The sequence below is a fragment of the Equus quagga genome, chromosome 15 (assembly GCF_021613505.1).
Source record: "Equus quagga isolate Etosha38 chromosome 15, UCLA_HA_Equagga_1.0, whole genome shotgun sequence".
Classification (NCBI taxonomy): Eukaryota; Metazoa; Chordata; class Mammalia; order Perissodactyla; family Equidae; genus Equus; species Equus quagga.
Window position 1 is genome coordinate 35,476,366 of NC_060281.1, and position 19,551 is coordinate 35,495,916.

General features: G+C 34.4%; 1 protein-coding gene across 1 annotated transcript; it reads right to left on the minus strand.

Annotated features, from left to right (window-relative positions):
* Window positions 1-13,928: 13,928 nt before the first annotated feature.
* LOC124227297 (olfactory receptor 2B2-like) lies at window positions 13,929-14,873 on the minus strand. Its single transcript, XM_046641167.1, has one exon. It carries the CDS (start codon window positions 14,871-14,873, stop codon window positions 13,929-13,931), a length of 945 nt encoding a protein of 314 aa, XP_046497123.1.
* Window positions 14,874-19,551: the final 4,678 nt, after the last annotated feature.

The window sequence follows — 19,551 nt, forward strand, 5'->3', positions numbered from 1 at the left end:
CAACTAACAATTAAAAAGAAGAAATCTTAATTTTAATTTTAGTAGTCAAATTTAGTTAAATATTTTAAATAAGACAAAATCTGCATTTACCAAAGATATTATATCTTTAATTCACACTTTGTTTTGCTTTTTTAAATTTTAAACATATATTAAAACTCTAATTGGTCATATCAGAAGACAGAATTGAAGTATCTCACACTTTTGCAGTTGCTATGCTATCGTTGTTTATTTCTAATCTGTTGTTCAAGTGCAGAAATATGCAGTTCTACAGTGACTGGAGTCCCAAACTGCTTGCAACTATTTAGAATAATTCCTACCATTAGAAAGTTACTCTTGAGTCCATTTGTGTCAGAAGCTGCTAATTCTCTAAATCAACTCCCAAGTAGAATGCAATACTTATTAAAGATAAGTAATAAAAATTCAGTAACTCAAAACTTATTGAAACTAAACAGAAACTGCACTAAGTGTTTAGAATTTAGATTCAAAAGTTTTTTTTTTTTTGGAAAAGTATATGTTTTCTCTGACATTGCTTAGAATTGTCACCACATGTGATAATAAGAAGCAGACTGACTTCAGTGCATCATATTATTGTTTTAAAATTCCCTACAGACAGTGCACCCCCTTCCTGTCTGCACCTGGGCAGACTGCTCCCACTGCCTACCTTGGCAGACCATTGCTGAGTGAGCTCTTTAAATTCTTATATTTTAAAAATATTTTTCTCCTCTCAATTTTGTTTCTTTCTCTCTGCCTGAAGTTCCTTTCCCTGGAATGTTTCCTCTGGGATCCATCCTCTGGTTTTTCTTGAATTTCTTCTGCTATTTTTCATCTTGTTTTTTTTTGTTCCACTCTCTAAGAAAATTCAAGTTTATATTTGAATGATTTTCTTTTAAATTTATTTTTACTGTTCCAATATTTTTTATTGCTAAAATCACCACCCTTTTTTCATTATTAGTCCACTTTTAAGTCATTATTTTTTTGTCTCAAGAACTTTCACTAAATGTACTAATTATAAGAATATTTGCTATTCTTTTCTTCCGTTTCTTACATGAGTTTTTCCTCTTGATTTTTTTAAATCTTTTTATGTTTATCTCTGTTTGTGTGTTAGAGCCTTTACTCAGAAGTGAGGTGATGCATTCACTAGAAAGCCGGTTGGAAATGCTGTGCACTTGGGGTTCATATAGGATGATCAAAGCATTTTATTGGAGTAACACAAATCTCAGTAGGCTTTTCGTCTTTTTGTACAAGTGTTATAGATTCTCCATAGGTTACACTTCTATTTTCCTGCCTAGAGAGTTATAAGTCTGGCTGCCAGTGTTCTAGGAGCAGAGGGAGGAAAAATTTTCGGGAGGGATGCTGTATGCAGCCCCTAACAGAATTCCTTGCTTTTGGTGTGGCAGCACAGTCAAATCTCAGCCATTCCTGCTGTAACAGTCTAGAGGATCTCTGATTTAACCTTTCTCAGGGTGCCTACTCCTTTTGTCTGCTTTGGTATCAGAAGAGTTCTCATCTAGTTATGTGGGCTAGGGGCACATCCACTTTTCAGACAGATTTTTAAATTGTTCTGATTTTAGCCACACTTTACAGTCTGCCTTCTAAGATACACAATGCTTACCTTTTCTAAGCTTCCATTGCTACTTCAGGGCTCTGCACGAGTTACCTTTATTCTTACAGGCTGCTCTTCCCCACCTCCCAATCCTCTAAAAGTAGTAAAGTTTCATCTTTTCTTCTATAAGTCATTTACTACCTTCCGTTTATTTCCTATCTTCCAAAAGTTTATTGATCTCTTTCTTGCTCTCAGTTCTTCTTCGGTTCTACGTGTCTCTGCAGATTCATATCATTTTTAATTTAATGTAATTTTTATGGTTTTTAGAAAGGAATGGGATAAATGTTTTTATTCAACTTACTAGGCTTAATCAGACCCCTTTTATTAAAAAATCTATTTAGGTTGTGTAGGGGAGGAAGACTTTTCCTCTACCTAATATGGGTTCGTCTGGCCGGAGAACGGATTAAATTCACATGAGACAAAATAGCAAGAGAAAATTAAACAAAGCTTTATGAAGACCTTGGCCCTGGGCCTTTCTTCCTGAAGGAAGAAAGGGCACCAAAGCAGTGGGGTGCACAGAGTGGTTATATACTCCCAAGCGGGATGTTTCACATATGATTGAAATGTTCCTCCCACGATAGTCACAAGTTTGCCCTGTGGGCACAGTGCTTGATGGACACAGCAGGTAGTGGGTCTTCTATCTCGGAGGGCATAGCAGGAGGCAAATCTATTGTCTCAAGCTGGGTGGTCACAGGTGAGCGCAGCAATCAGTTCCTAGCCTAAGGAAAGATGCTTAATCCTTAAAGAAATGCCAACGTTGGGAGGGGGAGGGAAGTCAGTTACAGGAGGTTACCAGACAGGCACAATAAAATGCAGATTTAAGTCCTTGCCTTTGGTATTGATTAAGAGTTTCCAAAGAGAAGGTCATCCCCTTTCTTCTTCCTGGTACAGAGAGGGAGGTACCTTTACAGATAGAGATTTACCTGACAAATGTAAACGTGTCCTAACAAAGGGCAAGTTCCATTCCTCAGAGCCTCCTTCCCTGTCCCAGTTTATCAAAAGCAATCAGCCTCAAATAATCCTGATGCCAAAGAGACATATCTTGGGGTGGCCAATTTCAGGTCCCTACTCTCTGTTGCATCCAAAGGAGAAGTGTCCCGGGAGATGATTCTGGAAGAGATGCTTTTGCCTCTGTGATTTTTTACTATTATTTATATCTAGCCAAACCATAAAGACATTTAACTTCTGTCCTCATAACTTCCCAGCATTGAGTTGTTTTCCCATAACTGCCATATTCATGTTAATTTCCAAGAATAATATAATACATATTATATATATAGGTACATATATATTTATAAATATATCCTGTTGGCTCATATCTTCAAATTTATTTTCATCAAAACTAAATTTTTTGCCACCTTGTTCTTTCTTCGCATCTACTTGCAAAACTGCAGGCCTGGATCATTTCAACAGGGCCTTCTTCCTCAACACTTACAGGCACTCGAACATTGCTGGAGAGAGACATACAAATATATTGAATTATGCCATTAAAAATCGCTGATCTCTCTTAATTTCAAATGGAGTGGTTGGTTCTGCCCAGAAATCTTTCTATATGTCCTCTTTTGTTTGTCTTCCATCTCCACAGCAAACACTCAACAAGTTTTTAATTCATTCCTCCCTATGTGAGGAATTTAAGAGCTCAAATCACACAGCAGATATCTCTTAGAAGTTACCCACTCACCTTTTACTTTCAAGGATTTGTTGATTTAGGATCTATTGATATGTGATTAGGCAAAAATACCTAACTTCATTCCCATTCTAATTTTTACTCTCAGTATCTAGGATTGAAATCCCAGAACTCATTTAACAAGGTTTTGTTTTTCCCTCCTGCCACTCCTGAGTCTAGAATATTAAACTAAGCAATAAGATTGATTCTTGTGAAATTCTGGTCACAAACTGCTTGCCCTAAGGCAGTAATCCTATGGTTCAATGTGTAGTTGTTAATCCAAATTTTCCCTTAGAGTTTTTATGAATAATTAAAACATTTGTAATGGAAAGAATTATAGAGTTTCAACTGGAGAAATTTGCATTATGTGGAGTTATCTTTTTGTATAAATTTAATTAATGTAAGGAATATTGCTTTGACTCACTCACTGATTTGCGCTCTTTCTCTAGCACATAACCTTCCCACCAATCATGCTGTAGATTTAGAAAGAAATTTAGAGGATTTTTACTTTATAATCCTACCTAACTCAGAAAGTCACATGCTGGCTTATGTTTATAAATATGGCTATTGATTTAAGGGGTAATACAAAATTGTTTTACATTTCCAATAGGTTTACATGGTCTCTAATGGGAATATTAGTATTTTACTGATATTTACTGAAGATTTCAATTTTAAGCATTTTTTTGCAATGATACCTTATGAAATCTTTTACATTTGGGATTTCATGTATATTATTCGTGTGTTAGTCAAGGTAATGTAGGTTTTGCTGCAGTAACAAATCAATCCCAAGTCTCAGTGATTTAGAACAAAAGAGTATATTTCTCATTCACATAAAATCTGACATGGGAAGTTGGCACTTCCTTCTTTCCAATAGGGGATGCAGCATGTGATCCAGCCATCTCAAAATGTGGCTTTCAAGGTTGATGAAGCACAGAAGGAATGCAAGCAGTAGGAAAAAAATTAACCATCAACCCAGAAAAGACCCTCGTCATTTACACTCACATTTTATTTCTCTGAATTATGTGATCCCAATATGATTAGAAGGTAGATTAAAAATGGGGTATTACACGTGGTAAGAAAGAGGAAACAGTGTCATGCTACATTACCTAAATTAAAATACAAACAGATGGGTTGAAATTATGCATAGATATAAAAATTGTGTGAATTAGGAGTCAGTCACCAATGGCATACAGATGGTGCAGCTATGTCCAAGCAGGTAAGATAGATTTTCTTTCTCTGCTATGGCCCTGGACTTATTTCTTTTCCGTTTAAAGAAAAGAAAAAAAACACATTCAGAGAAAGAATGTAAATGATCAAGTGAATGAGCTTCTAAAGTCACTTTAGGCACATGCACCAAATCTGTACCCTACAGCCATTGGCACAATGCCTCAGAGAATGTTCAAAGGTGATACTAGAGGTGACAAAGACAAGAGGAGGAAAGAACCACAGGAGAATTTGGCATGATTATTTGTCAAGTCTCTTCCTTCAAAACTAGATTCTATTTCTAAGAGGGCATTAGTGAGAAGGAAGTTATTCAAAGGGCACAAAGGGAAACTTGACGTTGGCCGATAAGGATGAGAACAACCCTGCAGAAAACGAGGTAGGCACACAAAGCCGAAGTGCTGTAGGTGTCAAGTCAAGTGTGGACATTTGTGATAATTGTACTTCTGGGGACTGTATATTTTAAACACTTTACATTTTTATTGTTTTATAAAGCTATAGAGCTACATTTTACATTTTTAAAGCTTTGCTTTTAGCACACATAAAATTTATTGCTGTATTTGAGGAAGTGATGAATATTACTAGTGGAATATCTCAGAATTCAGATTGAAAAGGGAAGAGAAGAATTTTACCTCCTACTCTATGAAAGGATTCTCTAAGTTCTGAAGGGGCGTTTCCCTGACATGCACATAGATTAGTCACTATATATAAATTCCTGCAGTGTTGTACCTAACTGCATTATTGAAATATAATTTACATAGAGTAAGATTCACCTATTTCATGTGTCCAATTCAATGGTTTTTAGTACATTCAGAGTCATGCAACCATCACCTCAATCTAATTTTAGCATATTTTTATTACCCCATTGCCAGAAAGGGGAGGTGTTGTTTAATGGGAATAGAATTTCAGATTTGCAAGATGAAAAAGCTCTGGAGATCTGTTGACAATAGAATATACTTAACACTACTGAACTGTGCACTTAAAAGTGGTTAAGGGGCCAGCCTGGTGGCGCAGCGTTAAGTTCCCATGTTATGCTTTGGTGGTCCAGGGTTCACCAGTTCAGATCCTGGGTGCGGACAAGGCACCACTTGGCAAGCCATGCTGTGGTAGGCCTCCCACATATAAAGTGGAGGAAGATGGGCACAGATGTTAGCTCAGGGCCAGTCTTCCTCAGCAAAAAGAGAAGGATTGGCAGTAGATGTTAGCTCAGGGCTAATCTTCCTCAAAAAAAACATAAAAAGTTATTAAGATGGTAAATTTTATGCTATGTGTTTTTACTACAATAAGAAAAATTTAAAATTAAAAACAGAAATGTCATACCCATTAGCTGTCACTCCCTATTCCCCGTCACCCTCCTACCCTAGGAAAACACTAATCTACTTTTGAACTCTCTATACTTGCCTATTCTAGACATTTCATATAAGTAGAATAAGAGTTTGCAGTCTTTGGTGACTGGCTTCTTCCACTTAGCATAAAATTGTTAAGTTTTATTCATGTGATAACATTTAGTACTTCATTCCCTTATACTGCAGAACACACTATTCCAATGTATGGATATACTTCGTTTTATTTATCTATTAATCAGTTATGGACATTTGGGCTGTTTCCACTTTTTAACTATTATTCATAATGCTGCTATAAACATTCACATACAAGTTTTTGTGTGAACATATGTTTCCTTTCTCTTGGATGTATACTTAGAAGTGGAATTGCTGAATCACAAGAGGATTCTGTGTTTAACAATTTGAGAAATTGTCTGTTTTCCAATGTAGCTGCACCATTTTACATTCCCACCAGCAATGTAAGAGGATTCCAATTTCTTCACATCTTTGTCAACACATGTTACTGCCCATGTTTTTATTATAGTCATTCCAGTGGATGAGAAATGGAATCTCACTGTGGTTTTGATTTGTATTTGCCTGCTAACTAACAGTCTTAAGCATATATTCATGTCCCATTTGGTTATTTGCATGTCTTCTTTAGAGAAACATCTAGTCAGATTTTTCACCCAATTTTTAGTTCAGTTGTTTATCTTTTTATAGTTGAGTCGTGGTGGTTCTTTATCTATTCTGAATACAAGTCCCTTATCAAATATATAATCTGCCAATATTTTCTTTCATGCTGTGAGTTGTCTTTTCACTTTCTTAATAATGTCCTTTGAAGCATAAAAGTTTTAAATTTTGATGAGTGCAACTTATCTATTTTTTCTTTTGTCACTTATGCTTTTGGTTCACATAAAAGAAATCATTGCCTAATGGAAGATTCTAAAGTTTTACTGCTATGTTGTATTCTAAGAGGTTTACAGCTTTAGCTCTTACTTTTAGGTGTATGAACTATTTTGAGTTAATGTTTTATGTATGGTGTGAAGTAGGGGTCCAAGTTCATTCTTTTGCATGTGTGTATCCAGTTGACACCACACCATTTGTTGAAGTCTATTTCTTTCACATTATGTTGGATATATGTGGATATAATATATATATTTATATACGCAAATTCACATATATGAATTTCCTAATTTCCTTCTGTTATTTTATGTATTTGCTGACGAAGATTCTCTCTGAGCTAACATCCGTTACCAATCTTTCTCTTCTATGCTTGAGGAAGATAAGCCTTGAGCTAACATCTGTGCCAATCTTCCTCTATTTGGTATGTGGGTCACTGCCACAGCATAGCCGATGAGTGGTGTAGGTCTGTGCTCAGGGTCCAAACCTCTGAAACCAGGCTGCCAAAGTGGTGTTCGCCAAACTTAACCACTAGGCCATGAAGCCAGCCCCCTTAATTTATGTTTTAATTACATTGTCATTAGAAAATACAATCTGTATACTTTCAATTCTTTTACACATATTGAAGCTCTTTTATGGCCTATTAAATGGTCTATCTGGGAGAATATTCCATGTGCACTTGGGACAAATATGTATTCTGTTTTCTTAGGTAGAGTTTCCTATAGATGTATGTTAGGTCTAGTTGGTGTATCGTGTTTCTCAATTCTTCTGTATTCTTGTTTACATTTCTTCTAGTTGTTCTGTCCATTATTGAAAGTGGAGTATTGAATTCTGCAAATATTCTATTTCAATTTTCTATCTCTCACTTTAGTTCTGCCAGTTTTTGCTTCACATAATTTGGAGCTTTGTTTTTCAGTGCATATATATTCAGTGTATATAATTGTTCTAAATATTCCTGATTAATCAATACTTTTATCATCGTGAAATGATCATTTTCATAAGTAACATTTTTATTTGAAGTTTATTTTGCCTGCTATTAGAACAGCCCCTCAGAGTCTTGTTTCTTGCATGATATATCCTTTTTTTCACCCTATGGAATTCAACAAATTTGTATGTTTTCATCTACAGTGTCTTTTGTAGACAACACATAGTTGCTGTTGATTTCTATTTAGTCTGACAATCTCCACTTTCTTTTTGGATTGTTTATTCTGTTCATGATTAAAGTTATTATTAATATGATTGGACTTACATCCGCCATTTTGCATCTTATTTTCTATAGAGTCACATCGTTTTTGTTTCTCTTGCTTCTTTACTACCTTCTTTCGTATAAAGTAGATAGCTTCTAGTGAACATTTTAATTCCTTTAATGATTTTTTTTTAAAGATTTTATTTTATTTTTTTTCCTTTTTCTCCCCAAAGCCCCCCGGTACATAGTTGTATATTCTTCGTTGTGGGTCCTTCTAGTTGTGGCATGTGGGATGCTGCCTCAGCATGGTTTGATGACCAGTGCCATGTCCATGCCCAGGATTCGAACCAACAAAACACTGGGCCACCTGCAGCAGAGCGCGTGAACTTAACCATTTGGCCATGGGGCCAGCCCCTCTTTAATGATTTTTAAGTATATATTTTTGATTATTTTCATAATGGCTGAAATGTATACTACACATTTGGTATATTAATTGTTGAGATATGTAATGTACATCTTAACTTATTAGATCTTCAAATCTATACTAACAAGTCTCATGAGATATAGAAACTCTACACTTATATAGGTCTATTTCCTTTTCCCTTTTCTGCAATAATTTTTCTACATATTTGTCTATATAGATTGCAAACCTAGCAATACATTGTTGTAGTGATTACTTTATACAATATTTTTCCTTTTAAAGAAGCTGAGAGATGAAAGGAAAGTGGATATATTTGAATATATTAACCTTTTCATTTACCATTTCTGGTCTCTTCATTTCTTCCCATATATTTATGTTATCATATGGTGTCATTCCCTTACTCCAATGAGGCTTTCTTCCCACCTGCCTTCTTTGTGCAGAAATTGTAAAATATATTACATTTCTATGAGTTATAGACCAAATGATGCAATTATATATGTTTATTTATGCAATTGACTTTTAATTGTATTTAGATAAGAAAGAATTATGCAATTGTACTGTTTTTAATTAGTTATATGTTTACCCTTATGGCACTGTTTTTTCATGTGAATTGAATTACTTCCCCCACACTTTTGAAAGATAGTTTTGTGACATTTAATATTCTTGGTTGACAAGTTTTTTTTCAGCACTTTGAATATGTCATCCCACTGCTATGGCCTTCATTGTCTCTGCTGGGAAGTTGGCTTTTAATCCTGTTGGGCTTCCCTTATAAGTAACAAGTTGTTTTCCTCTTTCTATTTCAAGATTTTTTCTCATCACTGCTTCCAGAATTTTTGCTTTGATGTGTCTGGCTGTGAATCTCTTTGCATTTATGCTACCTGGAATTCACAGAGCATCTTGGACATGTAGATTAATGTTTTTCACTATACAAGGGAAATTTTGAGTCATTATTTTGTTGTCTTCTTTTTCCTCTCTCCTCTCCTCTGCTACTCCCATTATTCATATGTTGGTGCAATTAATGATGTCTCACATTTCTCTAAGGCTCTGTTAATTTTTTAAATTTTTTTTCTCTGCTATTCATATTGCTTAATTTCTATCAATTAGTCTTCATGTTTGCTGATTCTCCTTCAGCCAGCTCTAATCTGCTCTTTTGCCCCTTTAATGAATCTTAAATTTCATTTTATTGTACTTTTCACTTCAGAATTTCCATTTCTTTATTTGAGGTGTAATTGACATATAACATTACATTAGTTTCATCTGTACAACATAATGATTTGATATCTGTATATATTGCAAAATAATCATTGCAATGGTCCAGTTAATATCTGCCACCATTCATAGTTAAAAAAGAAAATTTTATGTTGTGAGAAACTTCAAGATTCATTCTTCTAGCTACTTTCAAATATCTAATATAGTATTATTAACTATAGTCACCATATTATAAATTACATGCCCATGACTTATTCATTTGATAACTGGAAACTTGTACATTTTGACCCTCGTCACTTATTGCACCTCCAACCCTCTCCCTTAGGCAACCCAATCTGTTCTCTATATCCATGAGCTTGTTTTTGTTTTTGTTTTTGTTTTTCTTTTTTATTTTTGGGGATTATTTTTCAGATTCTACATATAAGTGAGATTATACACTATTTATCTTTTATGACTTATTTCATTTAGCATAATATACTCAAGGTCCATCACGTTGTCACAGATGTCAAAATTTCACTCTTTTTTTTATTGTTGAATAATAGTCCATTGTGTATGTAGAACACATTTTTTTTACCCATTTTTGCATCAGTGGACATTTATGTTGTTACCATGTTTTGGTTATTGTAAATAATGCTGCATTATATCTTTAATCAATGTTTCATTTTCTTCAGATAAATACCCAGAAGTGGCATTGCTGGATCATACGGCTGTTCTATTTTTAATTTTTTGAAGAACCTCCATACTGTTTTCTATAGTGGTTGCTCCAATTTACATTCTCACTAATAAGTGCACGAGAGTTCTCTTTCCTCCACATCCTCATCAACACTTGCTATTTCTTGTCTTTTTGATGATAACCATTCTGACAGTTGTGAGGTGATATCCCAATGTAGTCTTGATTTGCATTTCCCTGATGATTGGTGACATTGAGCATCTTTTCGTGTAATTGTTGGCCATTTGTATATCTTTGGAAAAATGTCTGTTCAGATTTTCTGCCTATTTTTTTTTAATCAGATTGCTTGTTTTTTTGCTACTAATTTCTATGACTTCTTTGTGTATTTCGATAATAACCTCTTGTTGCATATGTTCCAGGTTCATAGACAGCCATGTTTTACTGTGTCCTCACATGGCAGAATGGGTGAGTGAGCTCTCTTGGGCCTCTTTTATAAGGGCTCTAATCCCATTCATGACAGCTCCACCCTCATGACCCAATCACCTTCCAAAGGTCCCACATATAAATACTACCACATGGGGATTAAGTTTCAACATATGAGTTTTAGGAGGACACATTCAGTCAATAGTAAAAAATTGGGGAGACAGTAAGAAAACTCGATTTGTTCCTGATATTATTGGGAATTTTCTAGTGCTTCTCTAATAAACAATAGATATGAGACATTGTTTTGAAATAAATACTTTTTACCTTGTTGAATGTGCTTCCCTCGTGTTCCTTCTATATCACAAAGCATTTTTCTATTTCATGACTTAGTGATATTTGCAAAATTTGCTAATATAATATTCAATACATTTAGTAATGTTTTAGGTATACTTTCAGGAATATTAAGAATATTTCTTCTTTAATCATGTTTTCAACATTGCACTATATTGATTTGCCTGCTTGGCAGTATATGTGCTATAATTTATTTAATCATGTTTTAAAATATATAAACTTCTAACAAATCAGACATTTATGAAAAAATATTAATTGCATTTATAAAATTTAAAAAAACAAATCTTTTTTTGTTTAAATCTCAGGTTTGTGCTTTGATATATCTATAAAATTGAAGGTGAATCAAAATATATCCCTAGGGTTTTGGAGACATAGCTAGAACAACCTCCATGTCAGCACTAAATTTCTATGAGGATCCGTGTTTTTGTTTAAAAATTTATGATACCTCTGAGAAGCACATTCCATTAATAGAATGAATAAATTAATACTATAAACATTTTTTTCTTAATACATATTAGGTTATATTTTATATGATATTGATATGAGGTTCTATGTAAAAATTAATAATGAATTATAGGAAACACTATGTTCAAACAGTGTTTTTAATGTTTAACGTCTTTTTCCAGATTACATTAGAAGTGAAGAAGACAGACTCTCTTTCTCTTGTATGACCAAGGTCATTCTTTTTCCCCAAAGCGTTTTCCCCATCTTCCAGCTTCATCTGCCTCATGATTGAGACACGGAAAGGAGAAGTGCTCACTGTACTTCCCTGGCAGAATGTAGAGCTTTGCACTGTTTTTAGAAGGAGGAGAGGGGAGGGATGCAGTGGTCTTTGGGAAAAAAAAAAGAAAGCAGCTCTAGATCCAATTACGTTTGGTGTTTTTACTGAACATTTATCATGTCCAAAGCATGCTAGAGAAATATGCGAAATTACAAATATGAGTATAAAATGGGCTTAGAAAGGACTTATATTGAAAGGCAATGCACTTGAAGTGTTCAAATAGGATCCACCCGAGGAGAAGGCACTGCATGTGGTTCTGGCTAAACAATGCTGTCAAAAAAACAAGGTTTAAAATGCATTTTAATATGCTGAGTTGTAAAAGGTCAGGATTCATACTGGCATATGAGAAAAAGGGAAAGTTCATATGAAATATCCCATGACATGGTAATCTCAAATTATTAAATTGTCATATCTTTTGGTGGAGATTTTATGCATGTCTTTTGTTATATCCTATCTTCAATATTTATAATTCCAAAGTTTTATAATTTTTGTCACTGTTTAACTCAGGTGGATCATTAATGTCCCTAGTCATACACCAATTTAATTCAGATCCCAGAATTCACACTGTCAGCGTAGTTATTCTTCCAAATTAAGGAACCTGATGAAACACACTGAAAGATTTTCAGAAAATTGTTCATGTTTATCAACACCTTTACGGCATATCTTAGTAAAGGAATCTGATCTATTATTTTGAAATAACTACAGAGAACAGGAATAAGTAAAAATGATTAAATGTATTTATGGAAGGTTGCACTTTGGAAAGTATAGTTTTATAAAGAAAGCTTGGGGATGCATAGTGAAAGTGAGACAATGGCAGAAATTGTACTGATGCCTCAGAATGAGCAGTTAGTTCATGATTTCATTAGTCATCCAATAGAAAATGATGTAGAGCTCCATGAATTAAGAATTAAACTTTGATTATTTGGATTTCCTTTATGGGACACTTACAATATTAAATATTAAATTCAATGTCCTATGAGAAATATAATGTCATGCATTTTTGAATTAATGCAAATGTCAGTATCCCCGTTTGGTGGCAAAGAAATTATAGTCAAAGATAATAAATGATTTTTCCCAGAAGGCACACAGATTGTACACCACTCTGTTGATGGGACTATATATGCCCCTTAATGAAGAATGAGATTTGATTTGCATTTCAGGCAATGACATTGAGCTTTTCCTAAACTAGCTCTGTTTTGTTTAGGTATCAGTGACTAACATGTATTTGTGAGGCAGTTTATAGCCAGTAGCTATGAAACATTTTGTTAAAAAAGAATAAAACTAATAGATCAACCAAAGCTTTGGATTCAACATGATATTCTCATAATTCCCACACTGAACTAGAACTAACTTACCCAGTTAAGGCATGTAGGAAGCTATCTTGTCAAACTTGGAAATCTCCAGTAAGTTTTCTTGAGTTGGAAGAGTTTTTGCCTGTTGTTTTTCTACCACTGTTTGCTCTTCAAAACATCCCACTGTTTCCTCTGTCCTTCTAGAGTAACTTCTATTGTATTGATCGTGACCTCACTGTTTATCATCACAGTGTAAGACTAAGGTTTATGGCAAAAAAAATTTATATTTAAAATCACTCTCTAAAATTTTTCATACGTGTAATTTTGCATATTTCTATCTTATGTGCTCTTGACCTAAATGTCTGTTGATTTCATTTACTTCTGGGACCTTAAAAAGCCTTTGGTAGATGATATAATTGGACATTGGATGTTGGAAGATGACTAAATGCTGTCAATACATGTTGATTAAAGTTAACTCAGGATAGTAGTGGCATTTTTTTTTTAAAAGATGGGATCATTTTCAATTTACTTGAGATTCATTTAAAAATAATTTATGCCACATATATTTTCTAAACTCTCTAAATATCTTTTCTCTAAATACTATACCAGTTTTCCCCCTGAAACTAAGTTAAATAGTAGTTGGGGTTAGGGAGAAAAGTGACATGATTTGGTAGGATTCAGTATTTTAAAATAAATATTCTCATAAGTGGAAAAGTGCTATGTAGAGATCACCAAGAGCTGATTGGTTCTTTCTTGGTTCTGTTCCACTTGTGAACTTTATGACACTTGATACACTGTTTTTTCATCACTTCCGTGTCTATCTGACAACTTCAATGACAGACAAACACATCCATCCTCTCTTGTTAGGTCTTCTTTTGAGAGATCATCTTGTCTTGACCCAAAACTCCTTAGTCAGTGTCCTTCTCAGGGCAGCTTTCACATCCTTGTTCCTCAGTGTATAGATAAATGGATTGAGTGTAGGTGTGACAATTCCATAGAAGAGAGCCATGATCTTTCCCCTGTCATGAGAATAGCTAGAGGGAGGCTGCACATACATACTGATGGCTGTAAAGTAGAAGAGAGAGACCACCAGCAAGTGTGAAGCACAGGTATTAAAGGCCTTCCAGCGACTTTCAGCAGACCGGATTCTCATTACTGCCTGAGCAATGAATACATAACTGCCCAGGATGAGGGTGAGGGGTACCAGAAGCAGCAAAGCCGCTAGCACATTGAGCTCAGCTTCATTTATACGAGTATCAGTACAAGCTAGTTTCAAAAGAGCAGGCACTTCACAGAAGAAATGGTCTATCACCCTCTGTCCACATCTTGGGGTCAACACTGTGAGAACAGACTGGATAAGGGAGTTAGCAAAACAGCTAATCCAGGTCCCAGTGGCCATGTGGATACAGCGCCTCTGGTTCATGATGATTGGGTAGTGAAGAGGCTTGCAAATAGCAACATAACGGTCGAAGGCCATGATGGCCAGAAGTATACATTCAGTAGAACCCAAGGCCAAGAAGATATAGAGCTGGACAACACAGCCACCATAGGTAATGGTCTTTTCTTGTCCCCTAAGGTTGACTAGCATCTGTGGGACAATACTAGTAGTATAGCAGAGGTCCAGAAGAGAGAGATTAGAGACAAAAAAATACATGGGACTGTCAAGCTGGGGATCCAGGTGGGAAACTAGGGTAATGGAGACATTTCCAAATAGGGCAAAGATGTAAGCCACCAGAAAGATTACAAAGAGTGGTGTCTCCAGCCAGGGTCGGTCAGAAAATCCCAATAAGATAAAATCATCTAGTGAGCTCTGATTGTTGCTCCACATATTGGCAGAGATAGGTGAAATTCCAGCTGAGATTTCAAAATATCCTCTGTTGGCTATGGGTATCAATGGTAGAAGGAAGCCACTGAGAATTACCGATCAGGGATGCTGAGATAAAGTCCTCACTTGCTGTAATCTGCATCTACATCCTGATTATGGTAAGATGTTGAGGCAACATTGTCAATGTAATATTGAAAGATTATCGAGAAAAGACCGAAGAGAACACCAGCAAAGTAGTTCAGAATTTTTGCTTACTTAATGAGTGTTTTCTGGTTAGCTGTCATTCCCTTTGGATTTCGATGTCTTCTTTTCTAAGAATTTCCAATAGAATTACCATCAACCGTACTTGTCATGAATACTTTATTGAAACAACAGAGTATAGATTGAAACAGATTGGGAGAAGTCAGAGTTTCCCAAACACAGGTTGAACAAAGGACAAGAAGAAGAAGGCAGATAGATCAGCAGCTGAGGGGCAGCCAAAGCATCTTGGCATCTTCACCTTCCTCGAACTAACCCTGGTCAGGAACATAATGTGAACTAGAGCACTTCATAAAATTTGCACGATGAAAGGTCAGAATGTCAGAATTCCCTTTACTTCTTCCAAGCATTAATGCTGATCCTGTTCAGAAAATTTAGAAATAAGGGAAAGAAAGAAAAAATTCAAACAAGATAACATATGCTTGAAGCAGTAAGGCCTTAGAACATCACTTGCTGTGAAAATGCTCTTGTAAAAATATCTGGATAAATTTAATGGAATTTTAACCTCTGAGCAAAATCACCGGAAAGAGTTTCAAATATTTGGTTCCCTGAAATTGGGCCTGTATATAAATTTGTAATCTCTCAGCATAACATCAACACATGTAAATTTAAATATTTCCCTCGCTCTCTTCTTTATTCTTTTATTATTTATTATTTATACTATTTCTGCCATCTGAGGAGCCTCTATCCTACTCTTCTCTCTTCCAAATCACACAGTTCCTTTATGATATAATTTCTGAGGAATAATTCCAATGAATAATTTTACCATTCTCTAAAATCCTAAATTTCTTTCAGTTTAACTCTCACATGATGGCAAATTTGCCTTATATTTTTATCTAGTTATTTTGTAAAAGGCATTTTTCGTGTTCCTTCAAATCCCAGTCATTCCATTTACTCCTGTCTGCTTTGGAGATGTGCTTCAATTTTTTTGTGTTTCATTTTTCTCATCTTTAAAATGAGAATAATCAAACCCAGCTCATAAGACTCAGTGGTATTATGTAATTTGCAGGCATAATTCAGATCTTTTCATATGCTAGTCATTCAATAACTATTAATAATTATTTTTCCTTACTTATGAAATTCCTAAAAGTACTGAATTTGTCTTCTATTTGTGCATCTATACATAGTGTATAATGATATTTGTAACAAATATAGTTAACAAATATCTACTGAGGGATAGTAAACATGATGTGACTGCTAGGAAAACAGTCAAGGACCCTTTGATTACTTATTTTCCTGATCCTCTTAGTTGGCCTTACATTCCATTCTTCTTGTGCTCCTAAACTTTGCAGGATTAGTAGACTTAATTGGCCGGGCTTATTTTTTATAATGATGTGACCGAGTTATAAATTAGATAGTGTGGGGAATGAACAGCGGTGCAGAATAATAGGGAGACATGCTTGTTTCACAGTCCAAACTTCAGAATCACTAAATCCAAAACTGAGTTCATTATTCATCCATCTCACACTTCTAATTTCTTTGTTTTATTTATAGACACATGTTTTTTGGTATCCGCAACCTAATTATTCTCTTTGGATTGCAATTGCCTAATGTGTCATCCCAGTTGTCAAGCTGGACCAATTCTTCTTTAACATTCTATGTCATATCTATCCATTAAATCGATATCTATCAAAAAACATTAAAGTAGACACATAGAAAATAGTTCAGTGTTCCATGGTCTCTAGATTTCAAACTAGTCTTCCCACTTACAATTGCTCTGTCATCTTCACAGCATCCTAGCATATTAGGAGAACAGTCTTTCCTTGGTTCTATTGTGATCATGCACATCGCAGTTCAAAACTCTTCAGTGCATCTCCATATTCTAATACAGTATATTAAAATGCAATCTAAGACTCAAAGCCTCCTGTAATAATGAGTCAAGCTATGCATTGGGTCAAACATCCATCCATTAACCCAGCTAAACTTCCTACTTTTTTCCTTGTGTTTATGCTAATGTGAAACTCCATTTGTTGCTGTGTATCCTGCATGGATCATTTCAAGTACAAAATGTTCTTAAATATTTCCCATTCTCCTTCTTTACTTATCCTGTAGAGCATTTTATTTGTAATTCTCTTACGATACACTTCAGATTTTTATGTATATATACATGTATTTATACATATTACATATATGTATGTATGTATGTACGTATGTATGTATGCATTTATTTGTGTTTCTGTACGGGCCTATTTTCCTGACTAGATTGATTAAACATTCTTTAAGGATAAGCATGTTACTTATAGAAGCAAGATTATGTGTTAAACATGATAGATATTTACTATACTTTAATTAATTTGAATTCAATTGAAACCAGCAACTATAAAACTCTTCCCTTTGGTGTTCTGATATGTTAGATTACATTGGCATCTTAGTTTTAGCACTTTTTTTCACTTATGACCTCAATTATTTTCATCAAAATGGAACCCAGATAAATTACTTACTTTTCCATTCCAAGCCCAATAAGCCAAAGGAGAATTTAAATATGCCCTACGTTACTCTTCACACAAACATTTTAAAAATTTAATTGCTAATTCTCAAGATGATGTAACTAATCGACCAGTAAATACATTTATTTTACTTACTAAAAATCAATGGACTTTGAATAAGTCACTTCATATTCTTGTGGTTAGACTTGTTCACCTAGAGAATAAGAATCAAAATATTTGCATATTAACTCCATACCGCTTTCATGATAATTGGATAAGAATTTATTTTGTGAATTAAAGAAAGAAAATATACATTATAATATATAATATAAAGAGAAATATAAACAGTAACTGAAATATGGGTAAGACAAGTTACATGGTAAAATTATATAGGGATGATTCTGGAAATCTCCAGGTGCCTGTAGCCTTCTATGGAAAATTATGTTGATTATTTTCTTGAGACTTCTCCTTTTGTAAGCCCTACCATTTCTTACCTCTACAATGACACTCTTCATTTAAAACTGATCCTATTCAATTTATCTTTTTCTCCAATTTATTATCCTGTGATAGTGAGACTTTAGGAATAGAGCCTTGGAAATATGATTATATTTTGTATTATATTATATCCACAAAGAAATGATATTGCTGGTTGATTAGAGGATTATCATAAAAATAAAAAATAGTATTTTGATTCAATGTCAAGAAACAATTTTATCTTTATGCATGTTTCTGAACCAAATTTTGCCTAACCTATTGCCATCAAAGGAAGACCACTCCTGTGCTGCAGGATTACTTACAGAAGGATGCCCCTTAAAGAGCATCCAAGTAATTCCTTATCCAATTAGAATCCTAAAAGGGACAATTGCAGAATTCACTCTATCTGCATTATTTTCTTACTAAAAATTCAAAATCTCATCACTTACCTGAACTCAGATAATGTTTTTCAAAATATAAAGAAAACTGACTTTCTCTTCCTACCTTTCAAAGGTTATTGTCATATCATTTTCATAATTTTAATTTGTTTTTGTCTACCCAGTATCTCCAAACGGACACAGCATGTTATTAAGTTTCTGAGATAAGCTTGGACTGTTACGAATAAAATCAAATCACACATATACTCCAGGAGAACAATAGAGTTATTAAAGAAGAATATGTAGCATGTATCATTGTTTTTCAGAATATATGCTAGCACACCTGATGTTGAAGATTTATAAGAATATAGAGATAAAATAAGTAATAATGAAATGACAGCAATAGATAAACTCAGAAAGTAGAGACACAAGGAAAAAAATAAGGAAAGCAAAACAGAATGAGAAAGAAAAAAGATAAATATATAAAGATAGTAATGTTCTTTCTAGTACATTGTAGATGCTTAAATAAATATCTGTTGAATATGTGAATGTAGAGAGAAAAAGAAACAAAGTGGAAAATAAAGATTAAACGGGTAAGACGAAATCCAGTAATTCAGTTTATTTGCCTGGAAAGGACTGTGGCAAGTTCTTGTCTTTCTGGCTGTACAGGAACATTATGGGATTAGTAGAGCTTGATTTATCTAAACACGAAGTTTAAGAAAATACTGATGAGTCCCCCAGAGGGAGAGAAACTGGAGTTGGGAAGACAGAAGGATCTGTGCCTCTCAGGCAAGTGGGAGGTGCAAAGGAACGAAGGGGAGCAGGGAAGAAGTATCTGACTACATGGCTTAAGAAAGCATGGAGCCCATTATCTTAGATGTTTACATCCTAATATGCCCTTTAACAAATTTGTAAGCACGATTCTGATATAATAGGTTAATAAGACAAAACAGAAACAATGTTTAGGTGTTCATTTCACCTCTGATTCACTTTAGATAATCTTAATGCTACTGTCTAAGGATCTTTGCTGCAGTTTTAATGCCTTGCTTTCTGTCTATTGGATACCCTTATTTTAAATAATGGTAGGCCTTTCAGAGCTCAGTTGGTTCCTACACAAAATCAATATATTATTACTACAAACTGTTT

Excerpts from the sequence above, each read along its gene's own strand:
- LOC124227297 (XM_046641167.1), bottom strand. The coding sequence starts at position 14,873 with ATGTGGAGCAACAATCAGAGCTCACTAGATGATTTTATCTTATTGGGA.